The sequence below is a fragment of the Mesocricetus auratus genome, unplaced genomic scaffold (genome assembly GCF_017639785.1).
Source record: "Mesocricetus auratus isolate SY011 unplaced genomic scaffold, BCM_Maur_2.0 Super-Scaffold_100003, whole genome shotgun sequence".
NCBI lineage: Eukaryota > Metazoa > Chordata > Mammalia > Rodentia > Cricetidae > Mesocricetus > Mesocricetus auratus.
The window spans coordinates 21091995-21117490 of NW_024429188.1; the positions used below are offsets into that span (position 1 = coordinate 21091995).

Below are 25496 nucleotides of genomic sequence, written 5' to 3' on the forward strand. Positions count from 1 at the left end.
GCATCATCAGTTCATTTATTACCAGTTTCTACTCATAGCCTAGAAAAGGTACCCAGAAGAAACTGTTTCCTGGTAGGAAGCCAAAGTAACCCTGACTAAGAAGGCAAAGTAAAAGGAACAGACTGAACAGATGCTACCAAAACAAATGGAACAAAACATGAAAATCTTTGGTTAGTGAAAATGTGGCACTGGCGAAAGAATAATAAAAAAAAGAAGCAGTAAATCCATCCTCACCATCTCTAAGTCCCTTAACTTAAATGAACAATACTGAGATCTGTATGATACAGATCTCAGTTTTCTGCCATCACTTTCCCAAACCCTGCCTCCTAGATTCTTACAAGTGCAAGGATAAGCTTAATTGAGGTAACACTTCAATTAACACTCAGACTCATAGGCTACATGAAGTAGTTTTAAGGGTGACCTTTTGATGAAAGGGGACAATTTAAAGAAATTCTGGTTCATGCCTTGTTCATGAATTGTTACTTTTTAAGTTGAATATGAAGCACCTATTGGACATGTGCTAGAGCATGCACATGCACACATTTATTTGGATATGTGACTTCCAATATGGAGAGCCTTAGCAAAGGATGAATTTTGTACCAATTTAATGGGTTCCAATGCTACAAAGAAATATAAGACAAGTTGCTGACTGACTGAACTCTGAAATTTAAATTCCTCAAAAGTAGGAAAAGACAACACGATTCAACTAACATAAGTAGAATAGTTTGTTTTCATGACACCAGCGTTTTATAGCATTGAATTTATTGTATCTACTGAATTCCAGTTGGTCAGAAACTTATTTTACAAATAGTTGAGAATATCAAAATGTTGGGCTAAGTAGAAAAGCATGATTATTGTGAGGCATATGTATGACCTTGGACATCAAGAACCAAAAGCAACCACCAATCTCAGGAACAGATATTATGAAATAATCATTAGTGTCAAAAACAACAAAGGAGGACAGAATATTTGCTGATAAGTCTATACACCCATTGAAGAATATCAATTTGTAAATATAAATAATTCAGCAAGTATGTCATAAAAGAAAAGACAGCCAGTTCTTACGCTTGAGCAATTCTATAGTAGTAGGCAAGAGTAAAATCAACTATATAGCTAACTCTTCCCACTAAGATGAAATCAGAATGAACAAAAGCACATGGAAGAAAATTTAACCTTCCAAGTAAGGGGGATAAGTAACATGCAAAGCACCCGCATACTACTGTTTCTTTCTTTGGGGAGTGTGGAAAAGGGCACTGGTTCTTCTTCTACATGATGTGCAATCTTTTGTTTTCACTTGTGTAAACATTGGGCTGCTTAGTGGTGACGCTGAGGCAGAAGATCTTTTCCCCCAACTCTTTAACTCCTCAGTTATCAGATGAGAAAAAATGGTAACCTTCTCCTTTCAGACAGCAGGCATGGACACATGTTAAACACCTGACATATGCTAGGCTAGCTGCTAGCAAAACCAAAACAAAAGCAGGAAATAGCATGGCCAAGTAAAGATGAAGAAAAATTAGAAAACTTTGTGGTTTGCTGGTGAGATTGAAATGTGGAAGCCCCATTGTGGAAAACAGTGTGGAGGTTCCTCACAACCTTAAAATTAAAATTATCATACGATCCAGCAAATTAATTCAGAGACAGAAAGCAGAATGGAGTTTGCAAGCAGTAGGGGAGGGTGATATAGGGCCTAATGTTTAATGGGTAGAGTCTTGGAAAATGCAAAAGTTATAGAGATTAATAGTAATGACAGTTGCACAGTGGTATGAATGTAGTGTATGCCACACCCAGTTTGTAGAACACTCTGAGGTTTTTTGGTTTTGTTTTCATCTGTTTTTGAGATAGTTTATCTCTGTAGCCCAGATTAGTCTAGAACTCACTCCATAGACTAGATTTGCCTTGAATATATGGAGATCTTTCCCTCCTTAATCTGTGCAATGCTGGGATTAAAGGTGTCTGCCCAATTGTTCAAAGCTTTTGGAGGTTATTTCTATGAGGATTTTAATGTAAGTATGAAGGATTACAAAAATTGAACTTTTTCCCGTTGGCAGTAAAGAAATAATATATTCATGTTATTTTCACTTAAAACAAAACCAAAGTCACATAAATCATTAAACCTGGAAATCTCTCCTTTAAAAAATTCAGTTTAAGGAACCAGGCATGGCAAATTTATAATACCAGAACACAGGAGGTGGAAACAGCCACATAGTGAATTTCAGGCCAGGTTGGCCTATATGAAACTCTGCCTCAAAATAAGAAAGGAAGGAAGGGAAGGAGAGAAGGATGAAAAGAGGGATGGAAGGAGGGATGGAGGGAGTGAAAGAGAGAGGGAAGGAGGAAGAGAGGAAACTTATTTTAAGGAAATAATTGAATGATATATAATACACACACAAACACCAATATTGGCTGTTTGTTTGGGACATGGACTCTGTAGCACAGGCTGGCCTAGAACTATGCAGCCCAGAGTGTTTTCATATTCATGGAAACTCTCCTGTCTAAGCCTCCTAAGTGTTGGGATTTCAGATATGAGCCATCATGCTGGCCTAAAAAACATTCTTAGTTTTTAATATTAGGGGTATGAAAAAAACTATTAAAGAGAGAAGAAATCTGAGCAGATACGAAGTGGAATTTGGCTGAATAAACAGTATTGTATCCCTCCAATGGCTAGAGATCTTAAAAACACCATGGAGTTATTTGACAGAAAAAGGTGGGCCATAACATGTTAAGTTTTCAAAACATGTACTATGCCCCTGTTGTTGGAAGAATAATAAGAGGTGTGCCCCACATGCATATTCAGCCTCAGAAAAAAGTTTGGGAGAATACATACAAAATGCTAATTACAACTTCTCCAAATATGAAACTAAGAGTAGTCTCTAGTTCTTCATATACTTCAACTGTGAGACACTGTTTTTACTATTGTTATTATTACTGCAAAGAATTCTTGACATGAGCAAAGCAAAACAGACAAATGTATTCAGGAAGCACTCCCCCACAGTGAGTAGCTTGTAGCCCTGGGAACGTGAGGGAACCAGTAGGGGCCAGCAGGGCAGGAACTGTATGGGCCAGCAGGGCACCCTACTTTTCCCATCTCTAGGGCCTTGCCTGAGGGCCAGATAATCTCCTGAGGGCCAGCAACTGCTCAGTCTTCCTTGTCCATATCTTACAACCTACACCAGGCCCTGGCCATTTCCTTGGTCAAAAATTAAACTCTGGGTTCCTTATTACAAATTAGAAGGTATGGAAAGACTAGGACAGAAGGGGACAATGAGGGAGAGCGACCACCGAGAACAAAGCATAATGACACAAATGTATGAAGAAGCCAAGAGGAAACCCATTACTTTGTATTCCAACCTTAACAATTAATTAACAAAACCTGAGTTCAGAAAAATTACATCTAGAGGACCAGCATGTGCCAGACCTCTTTCCCTAGAGGTTTCTCCCAAGCTACTGCAAATGAGCTTTATTCCAGTCAACACCTGGAGCTCCCTCAAATGTCTGCCTGTCTTCCTAAGTAAGCAACAGATGCTATTAAAAAAATTCAAGAAATACTCTTACTCTTAATCATGTGCTGAAACAACCAACTTCATTCTTGCCACACTGTTTTCCATTTTAAAAAAGTTTCAAAACAGTTTTTAAGTTAAAGTCAAAAGAAAAAGACATAAAGGGACATATTTTACAAACCTTGCCTCTTCCCTTAAATTTCTTATTTTCACTGAGAACCAGGGATAAGGAAGACATACAGTAATCACAAGTCTTTTCTTATCCTGTGGTTTATTTAGGGAATTTTCTTTTGTGTCTGGAAAATAACAGACTTCTGCTTTTAGGTAGACAAATAATGAAGGACTCAGAGAAACATGACCATCAACTACAGGCTAACTTTTAGAAAAGCAAGTAATTCACACACACACACACACACACACACACACACACACACATGCACACACACAGAGAGAGAGAGACAGACAGACAGGCACACACACACACACAAATATAAATGTTCAGCCCTACAAAGGTAGGCAATATCTTTATCTCCAAAGTATGCAGTGCAATGGGTACTCAGAAATCACTACTCACAGTTTCTCCATTCACAACTAAAACTCCAAATGTCTATGATCCCCCAAGGGTGAAATGCCCCAGAGATGGCTTGCTGTGTGAGATGTTCTTCTCTCCTAAACTAACCTGAAAAGCAAGCTGGATTTGTTGACTGTACAAACATCTGTAATTGCTAAACATCTCTGTGACATGGTGTAACAGTTAGTTACTGCTTGTGCAAACTGCCCATCTAAATTACTCTCTGCAGTATGAGCACATGAAAACCCAGGCACAAAGAAATTGGAAACATCTGTAAGAATTAATGGCCAAATTGACCAAAGCCATGGGGGTGGGATGGGGGGTGGGGATCAAAAAAACAGCTAAATGGCTCCAGTGCAGCATTTGACTTTAGAAAATAGCCCTTACATTTGAAAGGTTCCTTCTGAACACATCCAACGGCAACCGCCCCCTCCACTGTGGGATTCCAGTTGGCCTAAACATAATCATGTTAACACAGCCATGTAAATACAGAATGAGTCCTGCTATAGAATGCTGTAGATAAGCTACAGATTAAAAGGATCTAGTTCCTCTCTAAAAAGAAAAACGAAAGAAATACCTCTTCTCCCATCATGCAGCCAGGCCTCTTCTCTTCAGTTTGTAAAGGTCCCAGAACTGCCCTGAAGTCCTCCCACTTCCTTCAAACAGCCAAAGGCACGGAGCCTGAGGACCCAGCCTAATCCTGAGTCATACTTGGGACCAAATGAGGAATGGGGAGAACAAAGCTTGCATTTGTTTATGGTTCAGGAAGCCAGGGCCAATTCATGGCTTGGGTGGCTTCCCCAGAAGTCCTCCTCCCTCACCTACATCTCTGCAGCAATGTAGGTTGCCTGCCAGTGCCCAAAGGTGTGACTATTCGGACAAGAAACATACTGACTATTTATTTGGCAGGACTCAGTAAAGACGTGTGTGTGTGTGTGTGTGTGTGTGTGTGTGTGTGTGTGTGTGTGTGTGTTTTAATGTGAGAGGAGAAAGAAAAAGCTATCTTTCAACAGATTACATGCCTGGGGTTTAGAGGATACATAAAATATAACATGTTATAAAATACAAATACTTTTTATAGAAATAAAATTAGTCATACTGTCCAAAAGTTACTCTAAAACTAAAACTAAAAATAAAGGGAAAACAGCACTGACTTTATGGATAGGCTTCCCCTAGGAAAAACATTAAGACTGCCATCATGTCATCAGAAATATCCCAACAGACTGAAATAAAGTATTTAAACATCATTTGTGTTTCCCCTAAATGAGACACCATATGAATCACCATTTTAATGATTTTAGAGTCCATCGGTGAAGAGTTCAAACCTCTGGAGCCAGAACATGACATAAAAATTCCAATTAGGTCATTCCCAAGCTATATAATCTTGAACAAATTAAATTGTGTTCACCTTGATTTCCTCGTCTATAAAATAAGAATAATGGAACAGAGTCTATATATAGTTCAGCAACAGAGCATTTGCCTGGTATGTGCAAGGTTCTGCGTTTGAATGAATGATTCACAGAAACAAGAACTAAAAAAGAGTAGTAACAATGGCACAAATCTATGGGATTGTCTAGGTGACTAAATGATATACAGAAGACAAAATGCTTAAAGAAGAATCTGGCACACAGGAAACCACTCTTACAAGTTCAGGACAACTCCACAAATTAGAAGTCTCTTCTTACAATGTTTCTTGTATTCTTAGACTTTGATAACCTGTTTAGTAATGAACCATGGGTAATATTTAAGTCTTTTAATGGAACTAACTTAAAAATAATATATTCTATAATTATTAACTGCTGGCATTGTGGGCAACTCTGTGGGTGGCTTTAAATGAGATGCTGTCTCAGTCCTCATGAAATGTATAATCTGAGTAAATATGACACAGATCTGTTTATATATGACATACATGAAACCAATGTGGGAGATATCACTAGGTGTAAATGACAAATGTGATGCAAGTGCTGGGGAATTAGCATTTGGAATACAGAACACAGATAAGAAATCACCTTATCAAAATCTAATTAGGATGAGAGAGAACAGACAAAGTAGCCCAGAGGAATTTCGATCCATTTATTTATATACCCCTCTCTCTTTGAAGTACAGCCTAAGTATAGGGTGCAGAGTGACTTCTTCCAAAAGAGTCTAATATGGAAAGGAAGCAAATCAAAATAAAATACAATGAAGAGACTTCCAAACCTGCCTAACCTCACCTCAGTCAAGGAGACCAAGGTCAACAGTGAAATTGGGAAGTTATTGTGATAACACGAGCCCTCAGTATATGGTATAACATGAATGAACCTCCATTGTGAGAAAATCTTCAGACAAATGCGAATATAAGAACATTCTACAAAATTCTACAACTATGAAGGTCACCAAAACAAGAGGAACTGAGGAGTCAGGGTAACTAGATATGATGGAGTATTCTGAATGACACCCTAGAAGTAAAGAAAGGGTCGATAAAAATGGATAAAATTCCATGATAAAGATCTTGGCAAGATCAGGAACATACCTAAACATAATAAAAGCAATATACAGTAAACCAACATCCAACATCAATTTAAATGGACAGAAACTCAACGCGATTTCTCTAAAATCAGGAACAAGACAAGACTGTCCATTCTCTCCATACCTTTTTAATATTGTACTTGAAGTTCTAGCTAGAACAATAAGACAAAAAAAGGAGATCAGGGAATACAAATTGGAAAGGAAGAAGTCAAACTTTCACTATTTGCAGATGATATGATAATTTACATAAGTCACCAGAAAAACTCTACCAGGAAACTCCTACATCTGATAAACACCTTCAACAAAGTGGCAAGATTCAAGATTAACTTAAGAAAAAATCAGTAGCCCTACTATATACAGATGATAAACTGGCTGAGAAAGAAATCAGAGAAATATCACCCTTTACAATAGCCACAAACAACATAAAATACATTGGGGTAATGTTAACCAAACAAGTGAAAGACATGTATAACAAGAACTTTGAGTCGTTAAAGAAAGAAATTAAAGAAGATACCAGAAAATGGAAAGATTCCCCCCATGCTCTTGGATAGGTAGGATCAACAGAGTAAAAATGGTAATCTTGCCAAAAGCAATCTATAGATTCAACACAATCCCCATCAAAATACTGGTACAATTATTCACATGCCTTGAAAGAATAATAATCAACTTTATAGGGAAAAACAAAAGACCCAGGATAGCCAAAACAGCCCTGTACAATATACAATAAAGGAACTTATGAAGGCATCACCATCCCTGACTTCAAGCTCTATTATGGAGCTATAGTAATGAAAACAGATTGGTAATGGCACAAAAATAGACAGGTAGACCAATGGAATCGAATTGAAAATCCTGGTATTAACCCACACACCTGGGAACACCTGAATTTTGACAAAGAAGCTAAAGTTATACAGTAGAAAAAAGAAAGCATTTTCAACAAATGGTGCTGGCATAACTGGATGCTGGCATGTAGAAACTGCAGACAGATCCATATCTATTGCCATTCACAAAATTTAAGTCCAAATGGATCAAAGACCTCAACATAAATCCAGCCACACTGAACCTCTTAGAAGAGAAAGTGGGTGGTACCCTTGAACGAATTGGTACAGGATACTGCTTCCTGAACATAATACCAGTAGCACAGGTACTGAGATTGACAATTAATAAATGGGCCCTCCTGAAACTGAGAAGCTTCTGCAAGACAAATGACACAGTCAACAAGACAAAAAGGCAGCCCACAGAATGGGACAAGATATTCACTAACCCCACATCTGACAGAGGGCTGATCTCCAAAATTTACAAAGACCTCAAGAAGCTAGCCACCAAAACACCAAACAATCCAATTTAAAATGGGGTACAGAAACAAATATAGAATTCTCAATAGAGGAGTCTAAAATGATTGAAAGACACTTAAGAAAGTGCTCAACATCCTTAGCTATCAGAGAAATACAAATCAAAACAACTCTGAGATACCATCTTATACCTGCTACAATGGTTAAAATCAAAACCACCAAGGAGAAAGGGGACCATTGCTCCACTGCTGGTGGGAGTGCCAACTCGTACAGCCACTTTGGAAATCAGTATGGAGGTTCCTCAGGAAAATGGGAATCAGTCTACCACAAGACCCAGCAAATCCACTCTTAGGCATATATCCAAAGATGCCCATTCATACAACAAGGACATCTGCTCAACTATGTTCATAGCAGCATTATTTGTAAAAGCCGGAACCTGGAAGCAACCTAGATGCCCCTTAACTGAAGAATGGATAGAGAAAATGTGGTACATTTACACAATGGATCACTACTCAGTGGGAAAAAAAACAATGGAATCTTGAAATTCGCGGGCAAATGGATGGAACTAGAAGAAACCCAGTCACAAAAAGAGAAATATGGTATGTACTCACTCATATATGGATTTTAGACATAGAGCAAAGGATTACCAGCCATCAGAAAAGATAGGAAACAAGGAGGACCCTAAGAGAGACATACATGGTCCTCCAGAGAAGGGGAAAGGGACAAGATCTCCTGAGCTAATTGGTAGCATGGGGGGAGGGGAGAGGGAGTTAGGAGAAAGAGAAGGGGAGGAGAGGAGGGGAGGGATGGACATGAGGGAGCAGGAAGGTTAAGTCTGGTGGAGAAAAAAGGAGAGCAAGAAAAGAAGTACTATAATAGAGGGAGACATTATAGCCTTAAAGAGAAATCTGGCACTAGGGAAATGTCCAGAGATCTACAAAGATGACCCCAACTAACAATCTAAGCAGTAGTGGAGAGGCTACCTTAAATGTCCTTCTCTGATAATGAGATTGATAACCACCTTATATGCCATGCTAGAGCCTTCATCCAGTAGTTGATGGAAGCAGAAGCAGATACCCACAGCTAAGCACTGAGCTGAATTCCTAGAATTTAGTTGCAGAGAGGAGGGAGTGATGAGCAAAGGGGTCAAGACCAGGCTGGAGAAACCCACAGTAACTGCTGACCTGAACAAGGGGGAGCTCATGGACCCCAACTGATACCTGGGAAACCAGCATAGGACTGTGCCAGACCCCCTGACTGTGAATGGACTTTGGGAGCCCACTCCACACAGAGGGATACTCTCTCAGCCTAAGTCCTGCTCCAAATGATGTGACAGACTTTAAAGATACCCCATGGAAGGCCTCACTGTCCCTAGGGAGCAGAAAGGGGATAGGACAGGGGGCCGGTGGGATGCAGGGGGAGGGGCGGGAGAGGGAACTGGGATTGACATGTAAAACAAGCTTGTTTCTAATTTAAATTTTTAAAAAATCTGGAAAAATGGATAAAAACTAAGGGTACGTCAATAAAGTTTGGGCTTTAATAAATAATCCCACATTCACATTGGCTCAGACATTACAACAAGATACCTACCATATTAGCACAGGCTGTTAACAGTAGTCAAAGCTGGATATGGAGTATGCAGAAATTCTGTATTACTTTCCTACACCTATATAAATCTAAAATTATTCCACAATGGAGAACTAATTTAAAAACTAATTAGAAAACCAAACCAAATTAAAAGCTGAGCATGGTGGCACAGGCCTGTAATCCTACCACTTGGAAAACAGAGACAAGAAGTTGAGGAGTTCAAGTGCATCTACAGTTTCATAGTGATTTCAAGGTCTTGTTGGGCTACATGAGACCCTGTCTCAGAAAATCTACCTAAATGAATAAATACTAATTAGAACAGGTGTGTACAGTACCACACACCTATAGTCTCAGCATTTGGAGGGTGTGACTTGATGATTATAGGAGTTCAAGGGTAGCCTAGACTACATAGTGAGTTTGAATCTGGCCTAGGCAACAGGAGGGCCTGATTCAAAACAACAACAACAACAACAACAAAAAAGAACTGACTGGGAACATAAATTTGTTGAATGTCCATATATATATAACTGAAATTCATAGGTGATATTTAAACATATACACAATTATGTGCATATATATATGTGTGTGTGTATGTGTATATATATTTAAACTTCACCTTCCTAAGTTTATTTTTTTAATCTATGGCTAGTTCATCTATGAACAAAGATAAGAGAATGCTGACTCCTGGCTTTTTTGTTCCCAAAACACACAAAACAATTTTCTTTGAAAGGAAATTTGGCTCTTCTGTCAGGTATGCTGCCAACTGAGGCAATGGAAGTCTGGCTTAAAGAGTGTGCATGAGGTGGGCCCATCTGCCCCTTTCCAGGAGCTACTAGAAGTTCCTGGTGTCTGGCCAATTAGTCACCAACCACAGAGCTCTGGGCTGGCAACTCTCCTAGCTACTTCCTCTTCAGTCTCTAGAACACATTCCCAGGCACCTCCCTAGTTATCTTTCTAAATTGCAAATCATGCTGCTACACAGCTGAATTCCTCCACCAATGTGCCAGCCCACCCAGAGAAAGTGCAGCCTATAATCAGGCTGGCAAAGTCCTGTGGAAAGAGGTGCCACTTCCCTTCCAGCTACCTACCACCATCACCACACGACAGTCCCTGCCCTCTAGCCCAATCTACCTATTTGTTCCATCATTGTAATCATGCTTTCTCCTAATCCATACACATCCTGCCAGTGCCATGACTTTCCATCACCTTTGAATGTTCTGCTCAGTAATCACTTCCCTTGAAAATATCTCTGGAAACTCCCTTCCAACATTCCAGGAAATTTCCTTCCTCCTTATTTTCACTGACAATATGGACATAACTTTTAGTCATTGTCCTTGCCTTGTAGAAACCTTTATGCATACAAGTTTGTCATTTCAAGGGATAATACATACAGGCATGGTGGTGAATGCCTATAATCCCAGAACTTGGAAGACAGAAACAGGAGAATCAAGAGTTCATTATCAACCCACCTACATAGTGGGTTGAAAAAAATCAGACTAGGCCCTGCAATACCCTGCCTCAAACAAACATAAACTAAAAGGTTTGGGGGATAATCCATGGTATCAGATGAGAAGCCTAGAAAAGATGACTGAGCCAAAGCATGACTTGGGAGAAAATAGTTAAATTCCAGTTAACTAGATCAGACCTACCCCATCCAAATCAACAATCATCCAAGCAAACAAACAAGCAAAACCACTCTGTGCTTAATATGTAAATACAGCATGTAGGCCAGTGGTTCTCAACCTCCTAATGCTGCAACCCTTCAATACAGTTCATCATGTTTCGGTGACCCCCAACCATAAGATTATTTTCATTGCTACTTCATAACTGTAATTTTGCTACTGCTATGAATTGTAATGTAAACATGTGAAATGGCAGGAAATCTTATATATGACCCCCCAAATGGGTCATGACCCACAGGTTGAGAAGCACTGTTCTAGACATACCACCCAATCTTTCAGTGAGGATTGTCACCCATTCATTCATTTACAGAGAAATCTCAGAGTACCATTGATGATCTACACAAGAAATCTGGTGATGATTCATTAAATGAGTGAGGCAATTAATGAATGAACGAAAAAGCAATCTTCAGCTAGACCATAAGCACAACACAAAAACAAAGAGTTTTTTTTTATAATTTTAACAGGATTAAGGCAGAACACAGTCTTCACTTATCTAGTCCACAAACATTTACTGAAAACCAATGATATATAGTACGTTTAACATTTTTTTCAAGGAACTGTAAATACAATGGTGACTAATGCAGACAAGGTCCCAAATTATGGCATTTACTTTCTAGTGGCTGACATTTCAGACTTGGTAATACGAAACAAAACACACCACAAGTATAGCAAAATTTAAGTTTACTGTTGGAGTTTCAAATCTCTCATAGTCAAAAGTTAAGGAAATCTGGGCTGGAGAGATGGTTCAGTTTGTGAAGTGTTTGCCATACAAACATGAGGAATTCCTAGCACTCGCGTAAAACCAGGCACAGCATGGTGAACCTATAGTCTTGGTGCTGGGGAGAGGTAGAGGCAGGTGGATTCTTAGAACTCACTGGTTGGTCAGTCTAGGCAAACCAATGAGCTTCAGGTTCAGAGAGACCCTGACCCAAAAACTAAGGTGGAGGCCAGACAAGCAAGCGTATGACTTTAATCCCAGTATTCAGGAGGCAGAGGCAGAAGATCTTTGTGAGTTCAAGGTCAGCCTGCTCTACAGAGCAAGTTCTGAAGAGTAGAGCTACATAGTGAGACTGCTTAAAAATAAAAAAGGTAGAGAAGGACTGAAGAAGATATCTGACATCAACTTCTGACATACATATTTACACACTACATGAAACACACACTTAAAGCAAAGGTACTAGAAAAGGTAGTAGAAGTACCTTAACCAAGTGATTTTTATATGACAAGCACTTTTCTAATCTTTGTACATATTACTTAATCCTCATAGCACCCCTAAGTGACAGAACATCTTGTTCTTCTAATTTTAAAGATGGGGAACATAAAGCACTGAGTGACTAAGTTGTCCCAGAAAGAGGCACAGTTGGAATCTGAACCTAGCCTATTTGGCCTGACTGTTTAATAACTATCAGTACTCCTAAAAACATAGCATTTGCAGGGGTTTAAGGTGGATTTCACATAGCCTCAGGCTGGCTTCAAACTCACTATGTAGCTGTTCTTCCAGCCTCTAACTCCTGAGTACTGGGATTATAACCATACAGGAGCACATCTTACTTGCACAGTGCTGGGAAACAAACCATAGGCAAGCACTCTACCAAATGAACTCTATCCACAGTCCTTAGAAATATAGTTGTTAAGAGTTTCTAAGAATGTAAATCTTGGTGATGATCTGCCTTCAGTTAATTATTTCTTCGAAAACACACTAGGCTGAGTGTTTCAGAAAGCAAATGTCAAGCACACATAAAACATCAGAAAGCATCCAATGTGTCAAAAAGTAACCCCGGGGATGGAGAGATGACCCAGTACTTAAGAGCATATGTTGTTCTTCCAGAGGACCAGAGTTTTATGCCTACCACCTACGTAAGGCAGTTTACAACCACTTGTAACTCCAGCTCCAGGGGATCTAGTGCTCTCTTATGACTTCTACAGGCACCTGCATTCACATGGGGCACAAGACTCATCTCACACACACACACACACACACACACACACACGATTCAAAATAATATTAACCCTGCCATACTGGTTCAAATTCCCTACCAACCCTGCCCCCACTTTTCCTAGTCAAGGAAATATGAATACAATGGGAATAAACAAAGTGAAGCCTGAAAACCCCATATGCTTCATTTAACCAGTGTGAGTCATAATATGATCTGTTCAGGGAAAGCCATGGAGTTTTTAATATAAAGATTCATATAATTCCAATCTAAAGATATCATGTAATTTTAATTTCCCATTCAAATAAGGAATATACAATAGTTTAAGTCTTAGATGATTTTTTCTCTTTTATTTAAATTAGAAACAAGCTTGTTTTAAATGTGAATCCCAGTTACCTCTCCCTCCCCTCCTCTCCTGCCCCCCAGCAACCCCCCACCGCACCCCTTTTCTGCTCCCCAGGGAGGGTGAGGCCTTCCATGGGGGATCTTCAAAGTCTGTCATATCATTTGGAGAAGGTTCTAGACCCTCTTAGATGATTTTTAAATGTTATTCTGTCATGCTTGATTAGTCAAGAAATATATTAGCTCCTGGGACTCAGCAGAGCTTGTTTCCCTTTAAAGGAGTGGACATTATGGTGATTTGAATGAAAAGGGTCTCTATAGGCTCATATGTTTGAATACTTGGTTACCAGTTTATGGAGCTATTTGGGAAGGATTAGGAGGTGTGGCCTTCTTGAATAGGGATATGCTTTGAGATTTCAAAAGACTACACCATTCTCAGTTCGCACACTTTGCCTCTTGCTTGAGGATCAAGATGTTAGCTCTCAGCTCCTATTCTAGTACCACGCCCACCTGACTGCTATCATGTTTCCCATCATGATATTCATGAATTTGACCTCTAACCTTTAAGCCCCAAATAAACTCTTTCTTCTATAAATTGACTTGTATGCGTGTCTTATCACAGCAATAGAAAAGAAACAAAGACTTTTACTTTTAAATTTCTATTTAGAGGGAGGGAGAGATGGGGGTATGCAAGTATGAGAGAGTGTGTATACAAGTATCACAGAGGTGTGTGTAAGTACAGTAGTGAAGTGTATGGAGGTCAGGGGACAGCTTGAAGGGTTGAGTGGGTCCTGAGGATCAAAGTCAAGTCACTAAACTCAGTAGCAAGGTTCTTTACCTGCTGAGCCATATTCTGGCCTCAAATCTCTTATTTTCAGCAGAGGTCATTACTTTGTTTGAGACAGAGTCTTGCTATGTAGCACTGGATGGCCTAGAAATTATATAGACCAAGCTGGCCTGCCTCTGCTTCTGCCTCTGGTATGCTGTAAATACACCTTACCCAGCTATGACTGCTACCTGGTACTTATATGGTTTAATTCTACTATAAATTTTAATGAATTTTTACTAGAATGAATAAAAAGATTACCAGAGATGTAAATGAAAATATTAAAATTCTCTTAACTGCAATTTGTCTGATTGAAACAATTGATTTACAACTTCCATTTACATATAATTTAAATATTAATTCTCTGCCACAAACAAATGCTTCAATGTTGATACCATAAAGGTGTTAATTTGAGTGCCTGTAATTCTATAAATGAGATTCAAGCTGATGGGAGTTGAAAAATAGACTGCCACAAATAAAACCTAGTATAAATACAGAAAAACAAAATCTTTTCAAGAAAGAGATGTCAGAAATCACTGAAGGAAATCAACTAAGCCAGAAAGGCCTGGGAAAAGAGGTCCTTAAAAGGTAATGTAAAATTATACATTACCAACCTGCCAAACTATAATGCTTCAATACATCTTTTTAACCCGTCTAAAAAGACTGGATCCAAAATGATTAGAGGAGCCAAGACTAGTCATGACTATAGAGTCCAAACATGGACTAAATAAACTGGCACCAAAGCAAGGATCATTCTTTATAAAAAGCCATACCAAGTTAGGTTGTGAGCCTCACACAAGTATCTTCAACTTATTTACAAGTGTTGTAACACCTGACACTCCTTTATCTACCTGTTTAGTGGAGAGTAATTATCTGAGTGACTCGCCACCAAGTGCTCTAAACTACTGAGCCATCTCTTCTGGTCCTATTGATAGATTAACACATATATCTAAGCTTAATTCAAATGAAAACACTTCCCCAAAAGTTACCTTTCCTGTAATCTCTACTACAAGAATTTCTAACACATCACAAAAATAAAGTATATATCAAATTCCAATGTATGTATCACTCACTTTCAACAACTACCACTCATGAGCTAGATGGCATATGCCTGTAATCCCAGCATTTGAAAGGCAGAGGCAGGAGGATCAGAAGTTCAAGGTCATCCTTGACTACACACAATTTGAATTCACAAAACACAATTATCAATTCATCACTAATTTTGTCTCCTCTATACCATTTCATCTGCAAATAATCCAGTTAAATGGTACATTATACAAATTGTTCATAGGTATATCCATTTTGTAATATTAAAAGGCGTGTATATGGGGTCTCCCCTTATATCTTAATAAGAGAAACAAAAATAATAGTATTCACTGTTTTTTTTTTGGTTGGATGGCTAGTTTGTTGTTTTGGAACAAAGTCTCTATACAGCTGAGGAGGACTGTAACTGACTGGCCTTGAATTTTCCATTATCTTGCCTCAGTCTCCTGAATGCTAGGTATATAGCATTAAACCTGGCTTCACTATTTCCTTTTTCAGGGTTGGTAAAGGGCTATTATTTAGTACCTCCCCTCTAATCATTAGATGTTATAGATTAAACAGATACACAGGGGCTTGGGAGATGGTTCTGTTGGTAAAATATCTGCCATGCAAGCATAAGGACTTGAGTTCAGATATCCAGTACCCACTTAAAATGCAGGCGTGGCAGCAAACATCTGTAACCCCAGCACTGGGAGCCAGAGACAGACAAATACATGGAGCTTATTGAGGCTTAAAACTTGCCAACAAGTGAGTTTTAGGTTCTGTGAGGAAACCCTGTGGAAAGATGAGAGAGTGGATAGCAGAGAGAGACGGAGGAAAACACCCAGTGATGACTTCTGGCCTCCATGTGCACACATACCCATACCCCACACACAGACGGGGGAGGGGAGAGGGACGGAGGGAGAGAGGGGGAGGGAGGGAGAAAAAGAGGGGGGCGGGAGGGAGGGAGAGAGACAGAGACTGAGACAGAGACAGAGACAGAGAGAGAGAGGAGTCTTTGTCAGATCCCTTCTTTCCTCATACAAATTATCAAATCAGCCATGTCAGAGGATCACATACCAAATTCTGTCCTGCAAGATCGAATTTGCTTCTGCAAAATCAAAGCAGCAAGCTCCATTTTAAAGGGAAACTTTCTTCTTTAAACATAAATTTTGATTACAAACCATTTCAAAAGTGAAAAGAACCAGCATGTGCATTAATAAAACAGTATCACATTCATTGGCTCTCAAGCCAGATTGTGTAATAACATAATGGTTCCATAAATCTATGCAACTACCCATTGCACCAACAATAGGGAGTAGAGATAGTTTTAAATCATTTCAGATGGTAGAAACATTGCCTGCAGCCACTCAAGCAAGCTGGGACGTTTATGTTTGCTCCTGAGGCTTCACACTGGATTAGGAGAACTTCTAGCACATGGTGTTACTCTGCACGAAATCAAGAATCAGGATATATGTACGTGTACACACACACACAGCACATAACTCTGATAAAGTCATTGTTTCATGTCACTACCACCAATACACTATTTCACAAAGAAACTGTTAATCATACAATTGCTTTATTTTCAATTGTGCACCTGGTCTATTATTCCATTCAGCTCTCTCACTCTACAGAAGTCTGCAGTCTCCAAAGCATCATGTCAATACATTCCAAAACATTCTACCTTCTATAAGTATGTGCCATGTACACAGTGCACAGGAGTGAGAAGAAAAAAGAGCCCCATTAGGGTGATGAGATACAGATAGATAGATGCTAGACATAGGGAGAGGTGGTGGGTCTCCTAACCAATTAGTCAGACACAACCTCAAGGGAATAAAAGGAAGGAGATATGGCACTGCTTTCATCTGAGATGGGGAAAGTTGTGGGAGGAGGAGGATGTTTTGGGGATTTGGATAAACTGATAGGAAATGATAGAGAAGCAAGCATAAAGCTCTGTCATTCTTGAAAGAAATGTGCTGAGACATAAACTTGGACTAGTTGGCAAGAAGGTACACATACCTATAGTCTTAGCACTTGCAGGGCTGAGGCAGTTGTTTAAGCCCAGGAGTTTAAAGGTCACACAGTGAGATCTCATCTCAAGAATTAATAAACAGGGGCTAGGGAAATGTCTAGGCAGTTAAAGCACTTGTCACACAAGCAAGAGGATTGGAGTTTAGATCCCCAGAACCCTTGAAAAATGCAGGAATCTGCAGAGCATGCGGGCTAGTGAGATTTGCCATATCTTTAAGCTATGGGTTTGACTGATAAACTCTGACTCAATGAATGTGGCAGAGAGAAAGGAGATTTCTGACACCAATATCAGATTTCTCCACATGTACAGAAATATACGTGTGTGTGTGTGTGTGTGTGTGTGTGTGATGCCATCTTGATTGATTCAGTGGTCATATTCTTTTCAAATACTTGAATAAAATGGAGAAAAACTCCATCATTCCTTGTCAAGATGGGTGCTCACTTTTTATGGCTACTTCATGGAATATGAATGTGGCCACGGGAAACAAAAAATGTGATTGTAAGTTATGACACTAACAACATAGTTTTCAGATCATAGGCAACATCACATATTGATTACTGAAAAAGCAACATTTCAACAAAGGAAGAGTTTAAGTGAAGCATGTTCCAGTATCTCACTCTGTGTCTTTTCTCTAAGGCACTAAATGTCCAAAATGCGCCCCCAACCATAGAAGCTGTTTCTAATGCTTGCTGGCACTATGGAAAATTGCTAGGGGTTGGGTAGGTAGTGCGGGTTCTACAGCTGCAGATGCAACCTTTAAAATTCGACCTCACTGAAAAAAAAAAAAAAAACGAAAACCACAAGCCAATGATAAACCTGAATTAGAAATGTTGCCAGTACCCTATCCCAAACCTGCTGGCACAAGAGTCAAAGCAAAAACTTAACACTAAATCAAATTAACAAACATTTCTTAAGCACAGCACGAGTGTAGCTTATTATAATTTGGAAAATTCCACAGTATTTATCAACTCCCTAGTAAGGATATGATGCTCAGAAGTGTACCACAGTAGACGTCAGCAGTAGCCACAGAGCTATGGCTCTGGGTGGGTTGCTATAGCAACCGTGTACTCAGCAGCAACATGCTGTCTGCTTCTCACCAGCCCAGAACCAGAAGCAGAAGAAAACAGCTAGCTTCCTGATGGGAGCAACCCAGGGAGTCAGAACACAAGCTGTCTCCATCATTCCTATGCACACACAGGAGACTTCCTTTCTGCAGTCTGAAATTGTCTCTACCTAACACTTAGGGAAAAAATCCACACAATTGCTTTTCTCCACTGCATAAACACAATCAACATACTTGAGCACAAAGCATTAGAGAGAGATTTTAGGGTATCTGAAAGCTGTCAGGGCCATATATTTAGCTGGGTTCATGGAATGAGGGGCTTCTCTGGAAGGGAGACGGAGAGGTGTTGAACCACTTGAAAAGGCATCCTGAGTAACAGTTTTTAAATGAGGTATATATTCCTCAAAGTCCTCCAAAGTTCTGTGTGTTAGACCTGATGCCCAGGGTAGTACTATCAGGAGGTTATAAAAATCTTTGACACCTGGTGGGAGGTCCTTAGGTCATTGGCCATGTGCCCTTAAAGGAGATTATAGGATTCCAATCCTATCCTTTCTCTACTATCCAGCTCACGAGGTAAGACATTTTGTCCTATCGCACACTCTAATTATCTCAAGCCATATTTTGTTAGATGTATGGAAAGCTGACCAACACAAGAGTGGTGACAAGTACGCAGCAGGGAAGCCATTCCTGCAGAGGAGGGGAACCCAAGAGAGGGATGACAAACGTCAAGCAAGAAACACATTGAAGTTAAAGCCCACAACCTATTTTTGGATATTCCACACTACAGTGAAATCAAACAGAAATTGTCAAACATACCTTTTCCACCGGCAGGAAGTCATTTTCTACTTCGATTGACCTTGGTCTTAGTTTAATTGGCTTGTCTTTGAAAATATCTCCAAACCCGACTCCTTTAACTTTCTTGGGCTGGATGGCTGCAGTTGCTGCTGTCCCATTGGCACCTTCAGACTTGGTACTGCTTGAGTCACCCCCATCACTTTCAGAGCCTGTGGTTTCTCTTAAGCCTGTCAACAGTGGGGATGAGGAGAGAAAGAGCTCAGAAATCAGCCAAGGGCCACAATAAAGAACTTCCCAGCTGGCCAGAAGCCATCTCTCAAAGTGTGACAAGGCTTCTGTACTCAGGGGGCTGACTATACTGACTCAGGTTGTCTCAGTTTTGTTTAGTCTTCCTACCCCCAAACTTTAATTTTAAGCAGTGAATCAAAATAACTTTTCAGAAACTCTAATTTCATGCTGATCTTGTTGTACATATGACATTTTACATGCTTCAGCCAAAGCCTGGTTCTGATCCAAAATTTTTACCCATGGCTTGTGTAATACCAATCCTCCCTGCCCATGCCAGGCCTTCCCATTCAGTAAGTACCACATACTGTACCTCTAAATTATCTGATTCATGTCAATTAGCAATGAAGGTAACATTTCCTAAAGGGAAACTGTAAAGCTAAAAGTGATTTAAACAAATTAGCAATTAAACCACACAAAATTATGACTGCCAAAGACTTAAATCTCTTTGGATGGTTTCACAAGGAATAAATGCATGCAGGCATGTTCCTCTAAGAAAGCATTAAACTGAACTTGACATGAAAAGAGTGTTTCCTAGAAAGATGATGGCGTCTGTTAAAGATGGAAAGAAAACTGCCTTCCCAGAGGCCAGAATCCCAATCTTTCCTCTAATATCCCTATGTTCCCAAAGCCGATTTTTTCCCAAGGAAACACTGGGGATATGACACTCTCCCTTTAACCTCTTGTGCCATATGTTTGGAAGTATTTAAGATAGTTGTCAGCAAGACGGTATCAACATTTACCTCCCCAGGTGCTTGATCCCTATGTTCTGCCCACACTAGTGTTCCTAAAAGAAGACCCTATTTGAATCTGTTAATTTCTGGGTATACATTCTTCCTTTGGTAGTCAGGACATCAATTATGCCAGCAAAGGGAAGGGTTCAAAGTATATTTTTGGAATACTAAATTCTGTCACTAAACCATATCTCCAAGGTTCTATATGTGTAGGACAGCTTTTGATCACTTATTCTGTAGCTCCTGACCATAACAATGCCCTTGAAGTTAATGAACGCCTTGAAATTTATTTTGCTTGCAGCCAATTGTATATTAGCTTCCTGTGGCTACCTAGTCCATAGGAATGATACACCAAATAATTGTTCACACAGAATATCATAAAATGTTGAAGTCATTTAAGTGAGGAAGTCTTAGAACAAGGAAAAACTGTTAAATGCAAACTGATAAAATATAGACAGGTCATTATAGATTGCTAATGACTTTCAGAATCAAAGCCTTAAAACAATGGTTTCCTTTGTTGCTGCCATTTTCCATAAAGCAGGATTTCTAAGCCAAAAGGGGAGGGGAGGGGGAAGAGAGCTGCTGCATGTTTTAGTTAACTAAAGCACAGCATTTGTAAGCAGAAATAGAGGACACAATAGGGAGGGTGCCAGCTGCACTTCACAGGACCAGACTGGTCTGTCCAAACATGGAGACCCCCTGGATTAGCTATCCATTTGTGTGTTTATCTGTTCATTATTTCTGGGAATACCCATGCTGGAGATATAATTTTGGAGTCTAAATATTGTGTCATTTTCCCCTTTAACATGCTCTTATTTTGCTGTATGAATTCTTTCTATGTGATAAAAGGCTTGCATATTATTTTCATGTTTGGAATGAACCACTGAGGGTGAGATAAACAGTGTAAAGAAACCCTATCACCTACCATCACGTACCACCACCACATCCCCTACCACTATCTCCTCCTCCACCCCGTCCTCTACCACCCCCTCCTCCTCCATCCCTTCCTCCTCCACCCCCCCTCCTCCATCCCCCCCACCTCTACCCCCTCCTCCATCCCCCCCACCTCTACCCCCCTCCTCCACCCCCTCCTCCTCTACCACCAGAAGGCAGCAGGGCAAACAGAGTAGAGTGTCTCTGTTTTAGTTCTTCAGAAAGAGAAATTCAGGGGATTCTTCTATAGTTCACCATTAGCTACAGCCATAACCTGGTCTCCACTGTCACCCTAATTTCACCAAGTTTCCACTTGTAGGAATTTGCTGCCTTCAGGCTCATCTTAATAACTTTATATTATCACTTGTAAGAAATAATCTACTATACAGGGAATAGATGCACACAAGCATGGCCTGGGAAGGCAACACACGGCAGATTTTTTTCTTCCAGAAATTCTGGCAGCTTTATTCTATACTTTTTAAGAATACAAATTATATAGCCAAGTATTTGCATTGATGTAATAACTCAAAAATCTAGTTCTTTCCATTTGGAAGGAAAGGTGACTTTAATTTCATATTGGGTACTCCTTTTATCTACTTGTGCCTATCATGGGTATCTTCTTATAAAATGTCCCCATATCATATTCTGAATGCTAGATGGTACTCCCAGGCAGCTCAACCAACCAAGTGGAATGAAGGTTAGGGCCAGTTTATGAAGGGCACATTACTGGTCCATGAAGAGATAGTGTAAAAAGATATGAGGGTTTGGAAATGACTTCAGCATTTATATACTGGTATGACTTCCAGACACGTGGACAGGGCAGGGCATGGAGATGAACAAGTTGAGATCTCTCCACTGAGCACAAGAAGCACACTGCATGCTAAGTCATATGCAGTAGAATTGTGCACCTGCTCAGAATGGAGTAGAAAGAAAAGTACCTTCACTTCGACCATTGAAGGACAGTTCTGGTGCTCTTGTCTGAACATCGTTCCTCACATTTGTGTATAATTCATGGATACGAGTATATGTGTACCACAGTGGATTTTCTTCACTCCCAATGAAAACAGAACAAAGCCTGCCTCCTAAAATTTGCTTCTGCCGGTCCCATGGCCGTCCACTGTGGTGCAATAAACCCTAGTTTCATCACCCATCAGTCCTTGCTCATTTTTAATTTGACACATTCATATGTAGTGCTTGTGATATAACAGGAACTGTACTAAGGGCATCATGAAATTATTTCATATATCTCATTTCTTCGACTTTTGGAGCCTTATTTTACAACACAAAAGGCTGCATATGGGTCCTGCCAAAAGAAGTCTGCCGTGTGGTGATTAGCTGGATGAGCAAAGCAAAACACTGGATCTGGCATGGACTTCCATGCCAAAATCTTCTTTCTTTGAACCACACAAACAACAAATGACCCACTTGGAAAAAGCAGTAACTAGGAGAGGTTGACGTCTCCACCAGAAGCCATCTTCCACTGCCATGACAAAAACTACTGCTTCATTCTCTGCACACATGGCTCATGCATACATGTCATCCAGACAAGAAAGGCAGAAAGCAAACAAGACAGCACCAGGAGTTGGTGGTGACAATGTTCTTGTAGCACACACCAGGGAAATGGCACTTATTGAAGGCAAATAAGCCCATGTCCTTGGTTCAGAAATTCACACAGACACTTGGCATAAGCATGGGCAGCTCAGGAAAAGCGCAGCTGCATCAAAACCCACAGGTGCCCAGATCTTATCTTTAAGATTGCCACCTGCCGTTAAGGTCACTCACTGTAATAGCGTCTGTGGCCCTCCGTCTTTCCCGGTGCAGCGCGGTACAGAATTGTCCCTTCAAAGGTAGTCTTTCCTGACAGTGAATGAGAGAAGAGAAGGGGGAGAGAAAAAAGAGAGGGGGCAGAGGGAAGCAAATGATGGCAAAAGAAGGAAGAGGAAGAGTCTTTAACTGAACTTGCCTTCAATGACTCCACTGCAAGAGCTTCATCAACGCAATTAATTAAAGTCCATTAGGCAGAGTTTAAGATTGTTACAGAATGAGCCCAAAGTCCCCATGTAACCACAATGGCAAGAAATAACCAGATTTGGGTCTTCCCTCTAAAATAACCCACATGTATGTTATGCCCAATTAAAACTTGGAAACGATTTCACATTTTTTAACTTAACAATAGAAAAACCTCAATTAATCAGAGAGAATCCAATTCATAGGATTATTCCATTAACTCCACAGGCAAGCACACTCTTCCCTTTGGAGAGTGTGACCAACACATAAAACAGATCAGGTCCTGCCGCCCCTGTCTTTTATCCCTAGAGACCCACATGGTAAAAGCTGATATACGAGCCTCAGTATTCTAAACAAGGTATGGAACCCTCCTCAGAAAACTTGTTGGGCAGGGGTATGGTTCAATAGTAAACTACTTACTAAGCATTCATAAGGCATGGCAACACAAGTAAATAGAAGATTTGTCACTTCTTAGTGCCTTCAAGCAAGACAAGATATTAACAAAATACAGGGAGATTTTACTGGTGAGATTTGAAACCATTACTGGTACCCATACCAACATGAAGGGATGTTTTGGTTTAGTACCAAATATATCAGAGAAACTCTGTTTCTTGAAATATCTTAATTGAGGTTTTGTTGTGTCAATAATGAGTCTACTTAAGCATTGAGGACATAGGACTCATCCAGCTTCAAATATCATATTTTTGATACAGTATCATAGGACTGAACACATAGCTAAATCGTTAAGAGCACAGATCCATATATTGCTCCAATTTAAGTATACACATACCCACCCACCTTTCCACCACACACAACACACACACACACACACACACACACACACACAAAACACAATACAGAGAATATCATAAGTATCACAAGATGACAAAAACATTTGAAAAATAATCTCTGTTAATAAATGTATTATTAAAAGAAATAAGTTCTGTTCTAGCTCATGAGTTAAATTCTCAACCAGCGATGCAGGCTTCTACTTTCATAGTAAGTTGAAAGGTGCAAAGTATAAACAGGGAGTGTAACTAGACGGGCAAAGAGCAACTTCTCTCATTCCTTACAAACTCTCCATCATCAGAATAGGAACCCTGAGAGGGTCACTTTCCAGGCCTTGTCATCCCCAATTTATGACAGCAATTATGAATGATCAGATCACCATCTAGATTGCCATTCCCATGTGTTACAAAAATGGTAATATGCCCTGGTTTAGAAATCTGCCCTTTGGGTCATATGTGCTGCAGCCAATTAGAGCAAAAAGTTAGGTATTCAAGTCTCCACCCATGTGTGGGACCAAGTGGCATACATAAGCAACCTGAGCTGCTCAGGAAACTGAGGCAGGAGGACTCCAGAGACTACATATTGAGTTCCAGGCCTTGGGATACAAAAGTGACGCTGTGTCAAAACAAATCACTATCTATATAAGAATAATCTAGGGAAGCAATAGTTTTTGCAAACATGCTTCTTGAGGAGCTCCATGCCAAAAGCAGAGCAAGTTAGCAGCAAGTTTTTATTTGAGCAGATTTTTCTCTACTTAACTTCAAGGATGTCACCATTCGTACTAAAGTACAGCTGCTGGTGTGAGAACAGGCCTTCTACAAATGAATAGCAACAGTCTTCTCAGTGTCAGCAAAAAGGGGGGATAAGAGAAAAAAATCAATATTCCAGTGATGCTCCCAAGTACAGCAGAGCTTTCATGTGCTCTGCCGCAGGAGCAAGTCTGAAAATCCCAGTGGGAGACAGATCGTTATCCTGACATGTGCACTGTCAGTCAAGCCAATCTGCAAATCCCCCTGCCTACTGCCAGGAAGGCAATTAGAGAGGCAGCCTGGGCTAGTGCTAGATAAGGATACATAGGTACTCTTACCTGAACGAGGAGCCAAAGAGACAGGCAATCAGAAACCTCAGGCATATAAGCAATGTTTACCCTGATGTGGGTAATATTTTACTATGACGATTAAATATCAGAGGCTTTCTTGTTGTTGTTTGGAACTAGCTTTGTTGACCAGGCTAGGCTCGAACACATAGAGATCCACCTGCCTCTGCCACCTGAGTGCTAGGATTAAAGGTGTGAGCCAACATGTCAGTTTAAATATCAGTTCTTGAAGGAAGCAAACATTATAGAAGGGAAAAGTTTTAAAATTGAGACACAAAACTGCATGTTTATGTTAGCATCTCACTTTTCCTAAAACTCTGTGTTATCTATTGGTTAACCATTCTCCACTGCAAATAGAATACAAGCACAAACTCAAACTCAATGACACTAAATACTAAAAATGAAAAATGTCTAATGATACTGCAGAATGGAGTTTTTCAACATATTTTGGTATCATGGAAGTGGTTAAAAGTATCACAATCTAAACATTTTAAATAAAA

The 25496-nt window shown here is 39.9% G+C and overlaps 1 protein-coding gene across 11 annotated transcripts in view; it reads right to left on the bottom strand.

Annotated features, from left to right (window-relative positions):
* Sh3kbp1 (SH3 domain containing kinase binding protein 1) overlaps positions 1-25496 on the bottom strand; it is a 340190-nt gene that overhangs the window by 128219 nt on the left and 186475 nt on the right. For 7 of the 11 annotated variants that reach the window (XM_040744131.1, XM_040744124.1, XM_040744126.1 and 4 more), the window contains 2 exons: positions 22887-22961; positions 19174-19379 (listed from right to left, as the gene is read on the bottom strand). In XM_040744131.1, the coding sequence (XP_040600065.1) occupies positions 19174-19379; positions 22887-22961 (281 nt within the window). Of the gene's footprint in view, positions 1-4645; positions 4781-19173; positions 19380-22886; positions 22962-25496 lie in introns of those variants that run through there. The other 4 variants (XM_040744132.1, XM_040744130.1, XM_040744128.1 and 1 more) reach the window with 2 other exon arrangements.